An 18,372-nucleotide genomic window follows, 5' to 3' on the forward strand; every position below is an offset into this window, starting at 1 on the left:
AAAGAAATGGAAGCTTTTAGTCCAGAGATTTCAATTATTTCTCACTAGATATTGATTGGCTGAAAAGACTGAAGGTGTTCTGTGTCTTTCATTCTGGGGAAGAAGCCTTAAAAGTCGTTAACACTCTATTATGTTTCTTGAAAAAATAAAAAAACTTAACTATAGCACATAGAGGAAAAAATCAGTGATTAATGTATGTCCAGAATAAGTATGAAATTTATTAGACATCATTTCTTTGCAAAACAGAAGGTATTACAGCAAATATGAGTGTACAGTTTACCCAGTTGAAGAATAAAGCAAAATAGTGTAAATGTGGTGATCAAGTATGGTTTTCCATTAAGAGATATAATAATGTATGGCATAAAAATGAAACAAGGAGCCTAAGAAAAACAAACCTGACCTTATAAAAGGCTGTGGGTGTATACAGAGCAAATTAATTTACTAATGTAGTATTAAAATAATTAACTGAGTAAAAGAATGTGTGCAAGATAAAACATGAGTCATGTAGTAAGGTAAAATGAGAAATGCATGGATTTTTTGTAAAAGTAATTGATGTGGAAGAGTGATGCATAAGGCATTATACTTCAACAAATAAAGAGATCCAAAATGGATGGATGTGTTTGTGTCTGTGTCATTCTGATTAAGGCTTACAGTAATTCTGACTATAAGTATGACCAGAAGATGCTCTGGTCACTAATCAGTCATGCTGAACTTGTGTTAGTGCTAGAAAAGTACATTTTTCATGTATAAAAGTAATTATGTATAGTGAAAAGAAATTGTCTGTTTTGTGCAAAAATATGGCTTTCCAAGATGGCTGCACATGATGAGCAGCTTAATGCCAGCTCTCCCATATGAAAAAAGAAACTGAAAGACAAGGGCAGGGAACTCTGTCACTTTTAGTAAATTCAGTTATTGTTTAGTAAGTATACTGCCTGGATGCAAGCAAAGAAGAAACTAAGAGAATCTGAAAGAAAATCAACAAGAAAGGATGAAGGCAAAACATTGACAAGGAAAAATCCTGTAGTTGTTCAGTACAAAGCAGCTCACTGTCAAAGTCTGGTGCAAGACATGGCTTCCAGTAATGTAGAGGAAAAAATAAGTCAAATGTGCTCAGAACTGATTAAAATAAATGAAACACTAAATGAGTATATCAACTCAAATAACAAAACACTGGAAAGAAATGGAAAAAGCTTTAAACAGATATTCAGACAAGCTAATAGAATTGCAAAAACTCAGAGGTCGAAATGAAGAGAAGGCTGGCAGAGTACGAGACTGCAGAAGAAGAGATTTTTTAAAAAAAAATGGTAGAATTAAAGGACAGGGCATGTAGGGACAACATGAGATTTTCTGCTGTACCAGAGAAACTAGAAGGAACAGAATGTATTCATTTTAGGTAGGCATGAATATGCAACTGGACTGGTAAGATTTATTAATTGAAGGGAGACGTTGTCTGTATGCTCCAAACCTGTCCATGAGAAGGCAGGTAAGAATTGTATTTGTAAAGCTGCAATACTACCAGCAGAAAGAGGTGATCCTGACAAAACTGAGGCAAAAGGACAAAGTATTAAAATTTGGAGGCAGTAGAAAATGATTTTTCACTGTACACCAGGCAAAAGAAGAGCAAATTTATCCCAAAGATCAGGGAACATTGATAGGCAGGTTTAAGATTCAAGCTGCAGAATCCAGCTGTCTTCATCATATTTTTTCTTGACTGATCAGTTATTTTTTGATGCATAACAGTCTGAGGAGAAAATACAAATGTTTGTCCAACAAAAAGTGAGCCATCAAGCTGAAAGAGACTCTGCGTCTCATTCTACTGATAATAAAGCAAATGAAAAGACTTTTGCAGTGAATTTTTTTCCACTGTTCCAAAGGTAAATGTTTGAGAGACAGAGAAAAGCAAAGGAGTTGATTAGAAGAACTAGGAATACCTTGGAATTGAACCAAAGTTTGGAGTTGGGAGATGGAGATGAACAGGAATAAAAGACCAGCAGTGTGGATTGCAGAACATCAATTGCATTTGTGAATTATGGCTACACAGGAAAATGTAGAAAGAATAGACTTTTGTTGACTTAGTTAAACTTGGGTACTGAATGGTATTTGCCTCACTTCATGCCAATAATGTCTGAAAGGACACTAAGAGGAAGGAGGAAAAGGGTAATAACTAAGTAAAGTTTATACTTTTAACAGTTTTTCTTAAAAAATCATATTAAAAATTGCATGCTTTATAATAAAGCATTTAAGTTATTGCTGTATGTGATAAAGGTAGTAAAATTAACAGATTTTTTTCCTTTTCTTTAAGTATTACAAAATGTGGACATTACAATGCGAAAAGAGAAAAAAATGCCATGCAAAGGCATGTTTAAGTTAATAGGCAGTAATCTTGAGTTGTTGAAGTGGGGGATGGGTTGCAGAAGTGCACATATTATAATATATGTAGAGTTAATATGCTTTTGCATAGGTGAATGCTTCAAGTAAGACCATTGGCTTAATCTAATAAGTTTTAAGTGGAAACAAAAAAGAAAACACCGACTGCAATGAAAAGTTTTCCTTTAACAATGAATTTTTGTCATTAGAAATCTGCAGCTGAGGGCAGCATTTTTTCTTACATTTCCATGGAAACAAGCAGATTATCAGGCACTAGAAAGAGCCAAAGCACTAGATTCTTTAGGGCTAAAAGTTAGTATTTTATGAAAGCATGCAAGTTGCTTTTTGTATCTGGGAGGGGAATAAATATAAAAACACTAATTAGTTTAAGTAGGAACAAAGGCAGTAACATGAGTTTTAGAATGGGCAACATCAACTTTAAGTTAGATGAGGCCTGTGCTTGTAGCTGTTTGTTTGGAACAATTTTTCCTGTTAACTTGGTTAAACTTCATTAATTGAATATGTACATAGTTTTATGTGTTTGTATTAAGTTAACAGGTGATGTGTTCTGGTGTGTGTGTTTTTTCTCTGAGAGTTTTCATTAAAACAAAAAGTCTGGTTAAATGTGACATAGGTTTAAGTAAAGATAAGAAAAAACTGTATAAGGGATCAGCATACCAAACTTTAGTGTGTGCGTGTATCACAAAAGCTAGAAATAAACATTTAAACAAGCTGACATATATAATAGGTGGGAGTAATAACTTCTTATCATAATGGCAACACTTTCCATATTATCTTGGAATGTGAATGGTCCCACAGGTATAGATAAAAAAGAAAGAATATTTATATTAATTAATATATAGTGCAAATAGCATTGTTACAGGAGACACATTTGGAAAGAACCGAGTATGTGAATTGGATACAGAAAGGATTGTAGGCTGGATATTTAGCAGAATATCAGGGACAAAGAACAAGACATATTTATATTAATTGCTAGGGGAACTCCATTACTGTTGGAAGAGAAAAACAAGATAATAATGGTAGATTTATGGTAGTGAAGGAAGGGTACTGGTAAGGGATGAGGATTATGCTGGAATGTATTTATATTCATCCTAAAACATCCTATTATGGAACTTAAGAAATTTTTGGGAGAAATAATCAGCTTTCAGCAGGGAATATTCCTTATAGGTGGGGACTGGAATTTGATTTGCAACAGTGAGGATATATCTGGGAAGACCAAGAAGGGAAAAGATAACAGAGGAGGGTAGATTTCTGAACAAATGTATGAAAATATTTGGTATAGAAGATGTGAATTCAGTAGAAGGAACTCTTGAGAGAATTTACATATTATTCCCTAATGTACATTAGATGGGGTAGACTATATAGAAATTATATTTCACAAGAATGTGTCTATTTAATTGACAACTTTGACACATGCCCAATAACTAGTTCAGATCATGCACCAATAATAGCTAAAATAAAAATGCAGGGTGAAGTAAAAATTAGATATTGGAGCTTCCCCACTTACCTGTTAAAAGTAGAGGAAAATTTCCAGGCGATGTTATACAAGAAAGAAATCACTGCAGAACTTATAGCCAGTGAGTGGGGTAAAATGATAGTGTAGTTTAAAAATAGGGTAGAATTAAAGGAAAAAGAGATATCATTAAAAAGTAACAAAAATTATTTAGAGAGGCTAATAGAGTTTAAAGTATTGCAGAATAAGTGGAACCTTACATAACAAGAAGAGTTGCAACTGCATAGTGCTAAAGAGAAAATAAGAGAGTACCTGGATAATATGCATGAGTTTAGAAAGATTGCTGTTAAGCAACTGTTTTCAGTAATAACTCCAGAGCATAAAAACTTTTTGCACAACTTGGGCAGCAGAAAGTAGAAAGGATTATTGCCAAACCTAGAGAGTGTATAACAAGAAATATAACTAGAGATCCTTCTGAGGTATTAGAGATATTTCAGAAATTTTATTAAAATTTATATAAAACCAGGAAACTGGGAGGTACAATAATAAGGTTAATTAGGAGGATATATGAGGGATCGGAAGGAAAAGTCATGGTAGGAGGGTTCTTCTCTGATAAGCTGTATTTGAGCAGAGGAATAAGGCAAGGGTATACTCTTTCTCCTTTATTTGTCTTATATGTAGAACCATTAGCAAAGAAAATAAGGGACTCAGAATTTCAAGGATGTTACTTGGTATGGTAATCAAGAAAAGGTGGCCTTATTTGCAGATGACATTGTTTTTTATCTGATAAAACCAGAAAAGGACATATTGGTGTTGTGGAACATTTTGAAATAGTTCCAGGTTTTTTTCAAGATGTAAAATCAATGAAGATAAAACAAAGGCTATAACTGTCAACTGTGTATCTACACATGCATTGGTCAAGCAATACCCATATTTATGGGGACATGAAAAATTTAAATATTTAGGAGTATGGGTTAAAAAGACTTCTGTCATGGCAGCTTAAGGATCTTTGGGAAGAGATTATGTAAAAGATACATCGAAAACTAAGAAACAGGAATTTCTTGCCTATGCATAGCAAGGTGCAATCTGTAAAAATGTTTAGTCCCTTTAGTTTTATACACAGGTCAGGCATATTTTTAGCAATCAGAGGAGAAGTTGTGTACAATAATTACTTGAGTGGACAAATTTTGTTTGGGAGGATAAGAGGTCAGGAGTAAAGTGGGATAAGTGGATTCTCCCAGTAGAGCAAACAGATTCAGGATTACCTGATTTGAAGGGATATTTTTAGAGCTACACAGTTAAGCCTCATGTATGTGAAAGCAGAAAATTATAATTCAAAATGGAAAAGGATGATGTTGAAGCAAAGGGGACATTCAGGAAATAGAGTGAGCAGGATTTTGGATGTAGATCCTTAAGCAGAATAACAACAGCTATACATAATATTATATTCATAAAGTAGCAAAAAACATTCCAAGAACTAAGCCAACACAAGAATGGAGGAAGGAGATTTTTGTCAGTAAGGATAACTGCATGTAGATGTATAAAAAAACAGGAAGAAGGGATTGGAATTTACCTGAACAAAAGTGTTAAAGGAACCATGTTAGTGGGAGCAAATAACTAGGGAGGGGAAAGGTAATAGAGTCGGAAAAGCCCAAGAAGGCCTTTGGACTGCAGGCTAGAGACTGTCTTCTCTACCTGGGATTGATATCAGAGTATAGCCAAAGAGAAAGGGTCAGGGAATCTTAATTGAGAGACATGCTCTGTTAGGTTTTAAGTTTAATCTAGAACTGAAGCTGCTGTTAAACAAGGGATAATTAGTAAGGCATACAAAATAGTGCATGATAACTGCACAAATTAATCAGAAGCGGTTAGAAAAGATTGGGAAGAGAGACTGGAGAAGCATTTTACAAGAGAGCATTAGGAAGATCTATTTATGATTCCCGAGTATGGAATAAAGTCCAAATGTTTTAGGATCTTTGTTTGGGAAGTGTTTTCATAGGAATTTTTATACTCCAAGGAGACTTCAATTAATTTTTCTATAGGTAGATGAGTGGGTGGCATAAGCCATGGAACCTTGCTGGCTAGTCTTACGTAGGTCCTTGGGCCTATAGCCTAGTACCTACCTATGCACCTATGAACCTATAAATGTTTTAGGTGTGATGGTGAAGAAAGAGGTAACTGGAAACATGTTTTGGGAGTGTATTGAGTTGGAAGATTTTAAAACTTCCTTACAGAGTACTGTGTGAGAAATTGTGTAAGCCATTGGGTATAACTAAGGATATGATTTATTTGAACTGGGACACATGATCTGAATTGTCTAGACATAGTAAGGCGTTATTAAGTTTAATTCTTTTGGCTGTCAAAAAAAACATTCACTAGAAAATGGAAATTAAAGTCTAGCCCAGTTCATTGAAAGATTAAATATTATAAAAGAGATAAAACAATTGGAAGACGGATGTTCAGAAAAGATAATGAGCAAATTACATTGAAATAAATGGAAATTGTGGGAGCAGTATATGGGGAATAATGTTCAGGAGGAAGAGGAGTGAAGGTTAAGGAAAAGGCAGGAATTCAGCAATTTTTGCAATGGTGGATTGATGATAATGACTAAGAAAGAAAATATATGTGATATATAATGCATGTAAAGGGAAAAATGTTAATATGGTTTGTTTTATATGTCCATATGTAAATACTAGGGTAGCTGACCTTGTGGGCCATTTTATGCTTTGTCCAGTATCCCTTTTTGTGCCCTTAATAACCTAACCCATTGGATATAGATTGACCTTACCTATCCCTTGGTATGGTCTGTTAATTTATGTTTGCCTATGTCTTAAGATAATTTAATAAGGATGTTTTAAAAAAAAAGATTAATTGCATGCATATGAAGATAGCTTGTCTCCATGTAAAAGTAGTCAGCAGTGAGGAAAAAAACGAACTACTTTGTAAATGCATGAAGGAATCCTTGTAATTTTTGCTCAGAACAGAATGTACAGAATTCTCCTGCCCAACTGCCTTCAGCTGCAGATGTCTTGTTTCTCACTGATGGCATTCGTTAAGGGTAAAAAATAAGCAAATATCTTGCAGATGTGAGAAAGTTTACATTTTTCATGGCATTCATCATTTTGCCTTATTTTTTAAAACCTGTTTATTTGCAAAGAACTTGTTTATAGCTTAAGCTAAGGACATTAATTTAATCAAAACATCCACTGTTGTGAAAACATGGGAAATTAGTGTTTTTCTACATAAAATATAAACAGTACACTTTTACACCTCTCACCCCAGTGGCCTAATATCATAGCATTATTTGAACTTAAACTGTCTCCTGTTCAGCCTTTTTTCTCTTGTTATAATGTAAAGTTTATATTTGTTACAGGTAAAAAGTGCTTATTTACTTTAATATCTTTAACACATACAGCAGTCTTCTGAAAAGAATTCCCCCACACTGAAGTACCCTTGACTGTATAAAACTACTATACAAAATAACAAGCAGTTTGTCATGAAATATTTTATACAAATACTAAGAGAATTGTTTTACTTGCAGTTACTTCTTTTTCCCTTTACTGTCCTTCTAAACATTAATGACATAATATGAGGTTTAAGCTTTACAGTCCACCCATAAGTTTAATAAAGCCATCAAAAGTCTAGTCTTTTCTCAGCCACTTTTCTTTACCATGCCATATTTCATACTTGTGATTGATGCCTTGTGGTATCCCATGTATTTACTAATTTCAGTATTTCTGGTCTTCTTTCTGATAATCTCCATCTGCCAGCACTAGACTCTGGTTTAATTCCAAAGTACTCCTGGTTCTCCTAGTCATATCCTGTGTTTTCTCTCTCTCTCTCTCTCAGTCATTTTCGTTTGTAATACTGGAACAGATTCCATTGACAAAGTCTGTCTGTGAGTTTTATTGTCAGAATAGTGAGAAATAGAGTCCCCTTCTTTTTGCTGGCTCACTTTTTGATGGATAAACGTTATTTCCTCCTTAGCCTGTTCTGCATCAAATATGTATTTAACCCTCCACAAAAATACCCTGAAGACATATGGATACAGTAACTTGAATCTCACACCTGCCTTGCGATATTCCTTGATTGGTGGAATAAATTTGCTTCTCTTTTGCCCAGTGTACAGTGAGTAATCATTTTCCATAAACACTTTGCTGTTTCCAATTTTAATACTTTTGTCTTCTGCAACACGTTTGTGAAAATCCACTATTTCTAATGGTATGATTGCATCTTTACTAATATAGTTTTTCTCTGCTTGTTCTTGGCCAGGTTTGGAGCATACCCTCAATGTGCCCTTTCAGTTAACAAATTCAGCTATGGAACACCTGTCCAATTGCTTATTTGTGTTTTCATAAAATTAATGCAGTATGTTCCTTTCATTTTCTCTTGTACAGCAGAAAATCACTGGTTTCTCTGCATGCTGTGTCTTATAACTCTTCTATTTTTGAAACGGCTCTTTTTGAGAAGTGTTATACTCAACCAGGCTTTTCTTAATTTCTAGCTCTGATTTTTGCACTTTTACCTCTTCATCTGAATAGCCAAAACTGCTTCTATTTTTTCCAGCCTTTTGTTATTTGAGTTGATACATTCCTTCAATGTTTCATTTATTTTAATCATTTCTAAGTATATTTGATTTATTTTTCCTGTAAATTACTGTAAGGCATCTTTTGTACCAAAGACGAATATTGAACTGCTTTTTGTTGAACATGGTCCAGTATTCTTCTCAGCCAATGTTTTCTCTGTACCTTTTCTGGTTGATTTTCTTTCAGGTTTTTCAAATTTTTTCTTTGCTAGCATTGGGAGAGCTAAAATTAAGCTGTTTATCAGTGTGCAGTCATCTTGGATGGTGTGTGTGTGTGTGTCTGTGTGTGTGTGTTCTTTTTATCCAACTCAGACACCAGTGTTCTTTGTCTCTGGCATATTAGGGCATGCAGGGGAAAGTAAGCATGGATTCTGTGGTTTCATCCCATTTAATGCACAGGGTGCTGCCCAGGACTATGGCCAAAAAAATATATAAACCATAATGTCACTGATATTTAGCAGTTAAAATTGTTCATTACTATGTAGTATAAGTACTGCAGTGCCCAAGTACCACAAAGGAGCCATTTTATTTTACTAATGTTGCTTGTTAATCCTTCCCTTTTCCTGCAGTCATCCAAGTTCCTGGCACACAGGCCATCAGTGTAAGTGATGTATTCTAAGATCGACCATGGAAGTGAAAAATTGTTTCGCATTTCCATTTGTCCATAGTTTGTTAAAAAGTGTTTTAGCTTAATCTGTAATTTTTATGAAATTTCTGTGTGTAATTATTTTCAGTACTACTCTACTTTACACGACATACAACTCATAGCACATGTATGTTTTTTAATCATAATTAATACTGAAGAATAAAATTAAAATGCCCTTTTCAGCTAAGTCCTCTTTTGGACCTCTGCCACCTCCCAGCCTGCAGCATCTTCTGGCTGTCAACGTAGTTAAATACTTTGATAAACAGTCATCTACAGACTTTTTGAAATTGAATAGGAAGATACTTTGCTTAAAAATTAGGTAGTATAATTTGCATATTAAATATACTGTCAGAGGTATTATTCCACAAGGAATTAGAAAATAAAACCTGTTGAACATGCACAATACATTAGAAAAGCACTTTCAGCTGTTTGAGTCTAACAATATTACTAACTGAAGATGACTGCAGTCTGTCTCTGATTTTCCGACCACTTAGCATTTGCAAATGACTTAAAGGCAAAGAGCATAAGCTTGAGTTAATTGATTCTGGAGACAAGGTGCATTCTCTTTTGAAGTCCATGCAGACATTATCATAAAGTCCACAGAACATTCCCAGAGGAGAGCACAACAATTAAGTGACTGAGTTGCTGAGATGATTTTTCTGAAAACAAAGTTGCTTGTCTTGGAAGTGAAACATTATTAGGTGATGTGATGTTTGCATATTCTTAGCTGGTACCTTCTCTAACACACACACACTGTTCCTACATGAAGTCCTTATTCCCTAGAGAATTCCAATGCAAATCTGGAGAGTTCCAGTTTAAAAAAGGTAACATGTTAATTTTTACTTTATTTATATATTTATTTTTATTTATATTTGTTTGCTGGCTAGAGCACTGATCTGTATTGCCCTTTTCGACCTCTGCAGTGAAATATTGTGTAGCCAAGTGGCGTGCTCAAGAGTGTCTTACGGGATATGAGGGAATCAAACCTTGGACTATATGAAGCAGCTTGTTTGTGTCTGATAGTCTTTGTATATATTTCATTTTAAAAGTTTTGCTGCATTTTCACAAAAACAGAATTTGTTGTTCAGTACAACATATCACGTTTCACATCTTTGCTGCAGCTTAAGTGAAAAATATTTTCAGTTTTTTTTTCACAACCTTGCAGCATTTTCACTAAAAATATGGATATTTTATAAGTTGCTTTATTAAAAGTGGTGTCTTTAAATGTGTACAAAACATTAAAAGCATTCTTACTTGTTGGGAGCAGCCCTTAGTTATATATACTAACTGCGCTGTCACAGAAGTGAATAGAATGCATATGAATATGCCACACGTTTAAGGGGTACTCATATTTTGTTTTGAAATATATGCCTATGTTATAAAAAGGCTTAAGTATTATTTAGTATTAGGCATATTCCTTTCTTGCTCAATCTTTGACTGTTTTGGCTGTTAGGAATACAGGGTGATCAAATGAGTGTAACTAAGGAAATATTTTTTCTGAGCTGGGGTACAGGATGTGAATTGCCTAGAAACAGAAAGGCCTTCTTTAGCTTAATTCTGAAAGCTGCCAAAAAGTAATTAATAAAAATGGAAATCAAGTCTAAACCCACTATATTTGAAGTGGTAAATATTACAATAAAGATAAAAGAACAGGAAGTGGGGTCATTAGAAAAAGGGAGGAAAAGATTCCATAGAAAAAAATTTAAATTGTCAAACAATGCATGCAGAAAAATGTTTTGGAGGAGGAATCCAGTTTAAGAGAAGGCAGGAATTGATCTTGTGTAATGTGCTTTGATTATATGGTATTGAACAATATATGTGATGTGCAATGCTTCTAAATGGGAACTTGTTAATATGGTTTCATTACTTTTATATAAATGCAAGTTTGCCTGTGTTACAAGCGATAATTTAATAAAGGTGCTTAATTTAAAAAAAAAAAAGACTTTGTTTTGTGATGGAGGTCAACCTTTTAATTGTACTTGTTAACGTAGACACTGCATTTAGATGTTGAATATTCATGGTCCAGGAGAACGTTGATTTTCAAGATTTGAAGGCATGTATTTTAGTATAGGCTCACCATTCTCTCAGGTGTCAGGCTTGTGATCAGAATCCACTGGGAACTTAAAGACAAGTGGTATTTGGCTATACACTGTCAAATGATATGTATATGAGCACTTGCACAGTGCATTCTGTTATAATAATAAATTTTCCCAAAATATCTATTTCTGCTAGATTTTTTGAATGTAGTCATGTATGTGAAAGCATTACGTTAGGATGATACAAACTTCTTTTTCTAAGAAGAGTGCAATTGCTTGAATTACTCATTGTTTTTACAGTCTTCAGCACCTGGTATTATTTGTGCAAGAAGCAAGTTTATAGTGTCTGGTGGCATCCAGGAAGAACTTTGCTCTTTACTTGCCATGTCCAGCCACATTGACTAGAAGTAGATTGTTTGGCATTATCATGCTTACTGTGTCTGATATCTAGCAATACTTTTATCTTCAGTACCAAAGCAGTAGAGTATTAGTGATTCATATCTTGCAGTAGATATTTACTTTTATTACTGTTTTCTTTCTTAGGCTGATCAGCTTATGTTTGCATTACATTTCGTTCATGGCATGCATCCAGAATACTTCAAAGAGAATGTAAGTGGCACAGGAAACCCTGTTAATTTATCCTCTTAGTCTGCAAGGTTCTACATTCTGCTTTTAAAAGCTTTGATTTGGTCAAGCCTGTCATTAATTTGACTATAACTTCTTAATATTAAATGTGATGTTGTCCTATCTCGCCTTCATTCTTAACTGGTTTGGAACGGATCTTCAGTTCCAACTTGGCCTTTTACAAAAGCTCAAGGTCTTCCACTAGCTCATGGCTGAAATCCTATCCCAACATGCCCTAGGAAAGCTCCCCAGATCTCGTTTGCTGCGAAACAGGATTGGGTGCTTCCTACTGGCTCTGGCTAAGTGGAATTTTCTTATTTCCTTATTTTGTTACATTTTGTCATGTTTGGAATAGTTTGTGATAATCTGTTAGTTTATTATTGTTATACTCTAGTTAACATTGTTAAGCAGTTTTAGAGTGCTTGCTGCTGCTGTTTTTTGCTGTTGGCCATTGTTTCTTCTCAAGGCATTTTTTCCCTTACCCTACCCCGGCTTAACACTTATTTTTCTTAAGCCCATTTTTTGTTAGAGGGCTTCCTTTCTTTGGATTTATAGACAAATTCATTTAAATTAGAGAGCTCTGTCAAATTTTTTGTTTAGTTTTTTTTTCTTCCTTTTAAGAAATAAGGCTAGCTTGTTTAAATTAGAGGGCTGCTTTTGCCCATTTAAATAAGATGGCCTTTTTTCCTTCATAGTTGGTGTTTTCCTTAAAAAAAAAAAAAAAAAGCTTTAGTGTTTTATATATATATAGTTTTATATATATATATATATATATATATATATATATATATATATATATATGGGTCTACTTCATAAGATCGACATTCATTTGGTCGACAACCAGTATTCAAAGCCGAGAGCTTTTCAGGACACACATGGTGATTCTTCACCCAGGGGCAGAGGGGGAAGCTGTAATGGAAGAAGCTGGCCTCATGGCAGAGGGGGGGCTGCAAAATCAGGGCAGCAGGGAATGTTTCCATGGTAAGCCCTTTCAGTGCTCTTGAAAGCAGGGCTGCCTGTCTGTCTTTTGAGGAAGATGGGGGTTGCTTATCTTGGTACTCAGAAGCCTGGCTAAAAATAACAAAAGACAAGTGGGGTACAAAGCATCGTATCCAGAGGTTACTCCATACCTTTTTCTTTCCCCATCCCAAACATAAAAATCATCCTAGACATTCCACCCAGTCATAGGGAACAGGCAACTCAAGAAATATAAAAGATGCTGGAAAAAAGAATCATCCAGCCAATCCCTACAGACCAAATAGGATCTGGAACTTACTCAAGGTTCTTCTTAGTTCCAAAGAAAACAGGGGACTGGAGACCCATTCTGCAGCTCAGCAAATTAAACAAGTCAGTGAGAAAGTCAAAGTTCCAGATAGTAGCACTGCAGTCCGATACTCCATTTTCTGGGACAAAATGATTGGATGTGCTTTGTAGACCTCCAGGATGTGTACTACCACATAAAAATGGACAGGCGATCCAGGGGTCATTTGTGCTTTCGGCTAGGAGTCAGTCACTACCAATTTTGTGCTCCGCCCTTTGGTCTCACTACAGCCCTCAGAGTGTTCACTAAGTATATTGCAGTAGTCACGGCTCACTTGAGACGCCTTGGATTCCTAGTGTTTCCATACCTAGACGACTGGCTCCTAACTGCCACCACGGAGCATCTACTAATAAAAGCGAGAGACACCACATTGAAGCTCTGATGTCACCTCGGAATCACAATAAATTACAAAAAAAAATCTGCCTTGTTGCCATCTCAGCATATTGATTTTATAGGAGCAGATCTAGATACAACAGGAATGATGGGAAAACTTCCCCCTGAAAGATTTCAAGTTCTAAGTCATTAAGTCAGTACCTACTTTCCAAGAAAAAAATACAAGCAAGAACAGTCCTGAAAACCTTGGGAACTATGGCAGCAGCAATAAACTTGCTCCCTTTAGCACGTCTCCATATGAGAATTCTGCAGTGGTCCATGCAGGACCTACCCATGTCCCACCAAATAATGATAACAGAATCTTGCAAGAAAGACCTTTGTTGGTGGCTTCACTCCACTCATGTGACATTAGGTCGACCTTTTGTTCATCCACAGCGACCACGGATGCTTCCTAGATGGGGGTGACATTATCTGGGAAAGACCGTCCAAGGCCACCCAGGATAACGAGGCCCATTTGCACGTCAATGTCCTAGAGATGAGGGTGGTGCTTCTAGTGTTGCAAGCATTCCAAGACTTTCTTCCGATAGGAACTATTGCAATACAGACAGACAACATGTCTGTTGTGTGGTACATAAACAAAGAAGAACCAGGTCATACCCCCTTTGTCAGGAGGCCCCGAGAGTATGGCAGTGGGCTACCTCCTCCCAATGCTTTCTGATAGCAACACACATCCTGGAGAAATCCATTCTGATAGCAGACAAACTCAGCAGTGCGATTCTGATGCCTCACTAGTGGTCCCTAAAACAGGAAGTAGCGGAGATGATTTTCCACAAATGGGGCCAGCCTTGTTGCAACCTTTTTGGCACATCCATGAATGCCAAATGCAGCAGCTATCTTGCCCTAATCCCCCCTCCGGGGAGTCACCAAGGGATGCGCTTGTACATGATTGGACCTCAGGTCTCCTCTATGCCTTTCCCCCCTTTCCATTAATAGCCAAAGTTCTTCAGAAAGCCAGTTCCTTGGGAAGGAATTTGATACTCATCGCCCCATGCTGGCCTCATCAAATCTGGTTCACTTTCCTTTGGCCTCATCTCCAGGAGGAGCCATGGATTCTGGACCCAGTTCCGGACCTTCTGACTCATGAATCAGGGATGCTCCACACCTCCCTTCAAACCCTCAATTTGACAACTTGGCTGCTCCGATTCCAAACATAGCCAGGCTCCCTAACCTTTCCATCTGTGAAACATATCTTGATCTCATCTCTTAAGGCTTCAATGAGAAAGTTATATATGAGCAAATGGAAAAGACTTTCTTCTTGGGCCTTGATAATTGTATTGACCCCTTCTCTGCCCCATAGCTTCCATTCTTGAATTTTTGGAAAAGCTATTTAATGAAAGAGCAGCTGCAACTACTATTCGAGTTCAGTTAACAGTGATATCTAATTTCCATTTAAGTGAATCGGGGCTGAATGTGATGTCTCACAGGCTTTGCAAGGCATTTCTTTAATATAGTATTCTGTTAAGACCACCCATTAAAGCCCCTCCAGCAGCATGGGACATGAATTTTGTTTTATCCCACTTGATTCTTCCCCCTTTTGAACCTGCAAAATCCTGTGATCTGAAGTTTTTAACTTGGAAGACAATCCTTTAGATAGCCATCACTTCAGCTAGAAGAGTTTCAGAGCTACAAGCATTATGTGTAAAGCCCCCCTACATGCTTTTCCACAAAGACAGAGTATTCCTATGAACAAACCCATCCTTCCTACTCAAAGTATGCTCAGAATCTAATTTAAACCAATCCATAGAACTTCCAGTCATTTCCCCTTCTATGGCAACAAGTCAGAATACATGTTACACCAACTAGATGTACATAGACAATTACATTTCCACTTATATAGGACAAAGGACTTCAGAAATTCTGACCAATTATTTGTATCATTTTCAGACTCTAAAAAAGATGCTCCTGTATCTAAAGTCACTCTTTCAAAATGGCTGTCAGATTGTATTACCTATACTTAAAAATTTCAGAACCACAACCTGTCATATAAAGTAAAAGGTCATTCTACAAGAGCCATAGCAACTTCTTCTGCCTTTTGGACTAGACTACCAATTGACATTTGTGCTGCAGCAACATGGGCAAGACCTCATACCTTTATCACTCATTACAAAGTGAATTTGGCCTCCAGGAACAAGGCCTCTTTTGGGTCCACTGTTCTGAAGAATATTCTCCCTTGAGCCACCCAGGAAAGATGGTGCTAGGGATGCTGTCTCAACCAGTTAAGAATGAAGGAGAAGATAGGACAACATCACATAAAGATGTTATGTACTCACCATAATGTTCCATGTGTGTTGTCCATTTCACCTTCATTCTAACATCCCACCCTCCTTCCCCCAGCCTGGGCTCCTGAAGGACCGAGCAGATACAGTTGGTAACTAATGATGTTAAGTTGTCTATCTCACCTTTGTTCTTGCTGGTTGGGATCGGAGCCAATCCTCGACTCCGACTCGGCCATCATCAATAGCTCGAGAGCTGTTTACTGGCTCGAGGCTACCCCTTATCCCATAATGCCTAGCGATAGCTACCCAGATCTCGTTTGAAATAGCTAAACCAGACATAACAACATAATAATTCAGTCAAGAACCAGTTGACTATACCTGCCATATTCTCTTAGGTCAAAAAAGGACACGTGACCACACAGCCAGTGAAATAGAACAGAAAACTCCTCTCGGTCCACTAGGACAGGGGGAATGGAGGGTGGGACGCAAGAAGGAAGGCGAGATGAAGACAGCTAACATGGAACGTTATGGTAGGTACATAACTTCTTAATGTTAAGTTGTCTATCTCGCCTTTGTTCTTGCTGGTTGGGACAGCGTCCCTAGCACCTAATATCCTGGGTGGTTCAGTGGAACAGACTCTTCAGAACAGTGGAACCAAAGTCAGCTCTGCTCCTGGAGACCATATCCAACTTGTAATGAGAAATAAAGGTATGAGAATCCATGGGCAACCTAGGCTGGAAGGCTACAGAGGTGGCCAAGGCCCTAGTAGAATGACCTTTCAGTTTAATAGGTAACTGTTTGTTCCTTAACTGATAAATGAAAGTAATAGTGTGTGGCAACCATCTGGACAAGGTTACCTTGGAAACTGGGAGACCTTGTTTGCCCAAGGCGTAAGAGAGGAATAGTTGGTCCGATTTCCTTACTACTTTAGTTCTGTGCAGGTAAAAGCGCAATTGCCTATGAACATCAAATTGGTGTCATTTGTATTCTGCCTTGTTGGTATGATTAGGGAAAAACACAGGAAGATCTATAGATTGGTTTAAGTTACTTTCTGAGCAGACTTTAGGGAGAAAGGAGGGATTAGCCCTCTGAGCAACCCTGCCCTTATGAAAAACCAAGTAAGGAGGATGAACACATAGCGCCTGAAATTCGGAGACGTGTCTGGCTGAAGTAATAGCTACCAGAAAGAGCATCTTGTCGATGAAGACAACTAATATGGAACGTTATGGTAGGTACATAACTTCTTATTCTCTGATCTTCTTCTTGGCTCTGTAAAGTATTAGTTAGCTCATGGTGGTACCTATGGTTAAATCAGCAAACAAGATCTGAGGAGCTTTCCTAGGACATGAAGGGATAGGGTTTCAGCCACAAGCTAGTGGAAGACCTCAAGCTTTTGTATAAGGCCAAGTCAGAACTGAGGATCAGTTACGAACCAGTTAAGAATGAAGGCGAGATGGACAACACCCATGGAATGTTATGGTGAGTACATAACTTCTTTTTTCTTGAGTTTAACTTGAGTACTTTAAGATACTTTATTGGCTTATTTCTTTTTTTCCCTGTAACTTATGTTTATATCATTGTTCTTTAATTGGGTACTTACATTGTTTTAACTCCTTTAAATCACTGAAATAAGGAACTCAACATCAGTGAGACCTGATATGATTCCTGCTGTACAGATATTAACAAATGTTACCCAATACTACATTCAATATTTAATAAATTACTTTAAATTGGTGCTATTACAAGTTCTAGGAAAGTATAAACTATAATGCCCATGCATAAAAAGGCTAACAAATGTGAAGTTAGCTGTTATAGACCAATTAGCCTTACTTCTGTCTTAGGCAAAAACGTTGACAGAAGAAGTATCATTGAAATATTAGAGAATAATTGCACAGATATTTTCATACTGGACATTGACCATAATGGCTTTGTTAAGGGAGAGATCGATCCTGATCAGATAACCAAGGTTTTGGATTTAGGACTCTCACATGGGGTGATTTTCTTAGATCTTGCCATGACCCTTGAGTCCCTTACCCATCATGTAATATACAGTTGTCTTTGTAAGATTGAAGTTAATAGCCTCTTGATCAGTTGGATTGTGCCATGCGTCATAGGTAAATACTAGGCTATCAGTCTGCAGACTATTACAAGCCTAGTCAACAACCAGAGGCCAGAATTAAACCCTGCGCCTTGTATCTGACTGCTCAAGGCCTTAATCATTATGCCAGCCCACCCAACTAATAGGTCTTGATGTACAAGCAAGACTGTTCTTTGTCCCGTACTATTTAACATTGTATTTACCATTATTCCTAGATCCAAGCATTGCTGGATAAATAAGTATGCAGATGATTGTTGGATTGGTTTTATACTGCATAAAATGAATAATATTGAATTTCTGAATTTTTACATGAGATTGACTGGTGACTGGGCATATAATACTAGTGTAAATGTTGGCTTTGATAAGTGTAATATAATGTGTTTTGGAAAAGTAACAACAAACTTGTTTGTGTACAAAGGTACCCCATTTCAAGGACCTAGGAATAACTGTGACTGCTAACTTCTCCTTTGATGCACATTCGCAACTGATAATTAACAGAGCATAACACAAATGGGATGCATGTTAAAAATCTTTGCACTAGAAATGAGAAATGTCAAACATTATTGTATAAAATGTATATCAAACCCATAGAGTATAACAACATCTTTTGCA

At 36.6% G+C, this 18,372-nt stretch overlaps 1 protein-coding gene across 2 annotated transcripts in view; it reads left to right on the forward strand.

The window, feature by feature from the left end:
* DYNC2H1 (dynein cytoplasmic 2 heavy chain 1) overlaps window positions 1–18,372 on the forward strand; it is a 6,555,988-nt gene that overhangs the window by 5,069,366 nt on the left and 1,468,250 nt on the right. For both annotated transcript variants that reach the window (XM_044072582.1, XM_044072581.1), the window contains one exon: window positions 11,652–11,717. In XM_044072582.1, coding sequence (XP_043928517.1) covers window positions 11,652–11,717 — 66 coding nt within the window. The remainder of the gene's footprint in view (window positions 1–11,651; window positions 11,718–18,372) is intronic.

The sequence above is a fragment of the Protopterus annectens genome, chromosome 5.part0 (assembly GCF_019279795.1).
Source record: "Protopterus annectens isolate FY-2018-M chromosome 5.part0, PAN1.0, whole genome shotgun sequence".
In the NCBI taxonomy this organism is placed as follows: Eukaryota; Metazoa; Chordata; order Ceratodontiformes; family Protopteridae; genus Protopterus; species Protopterus annectens.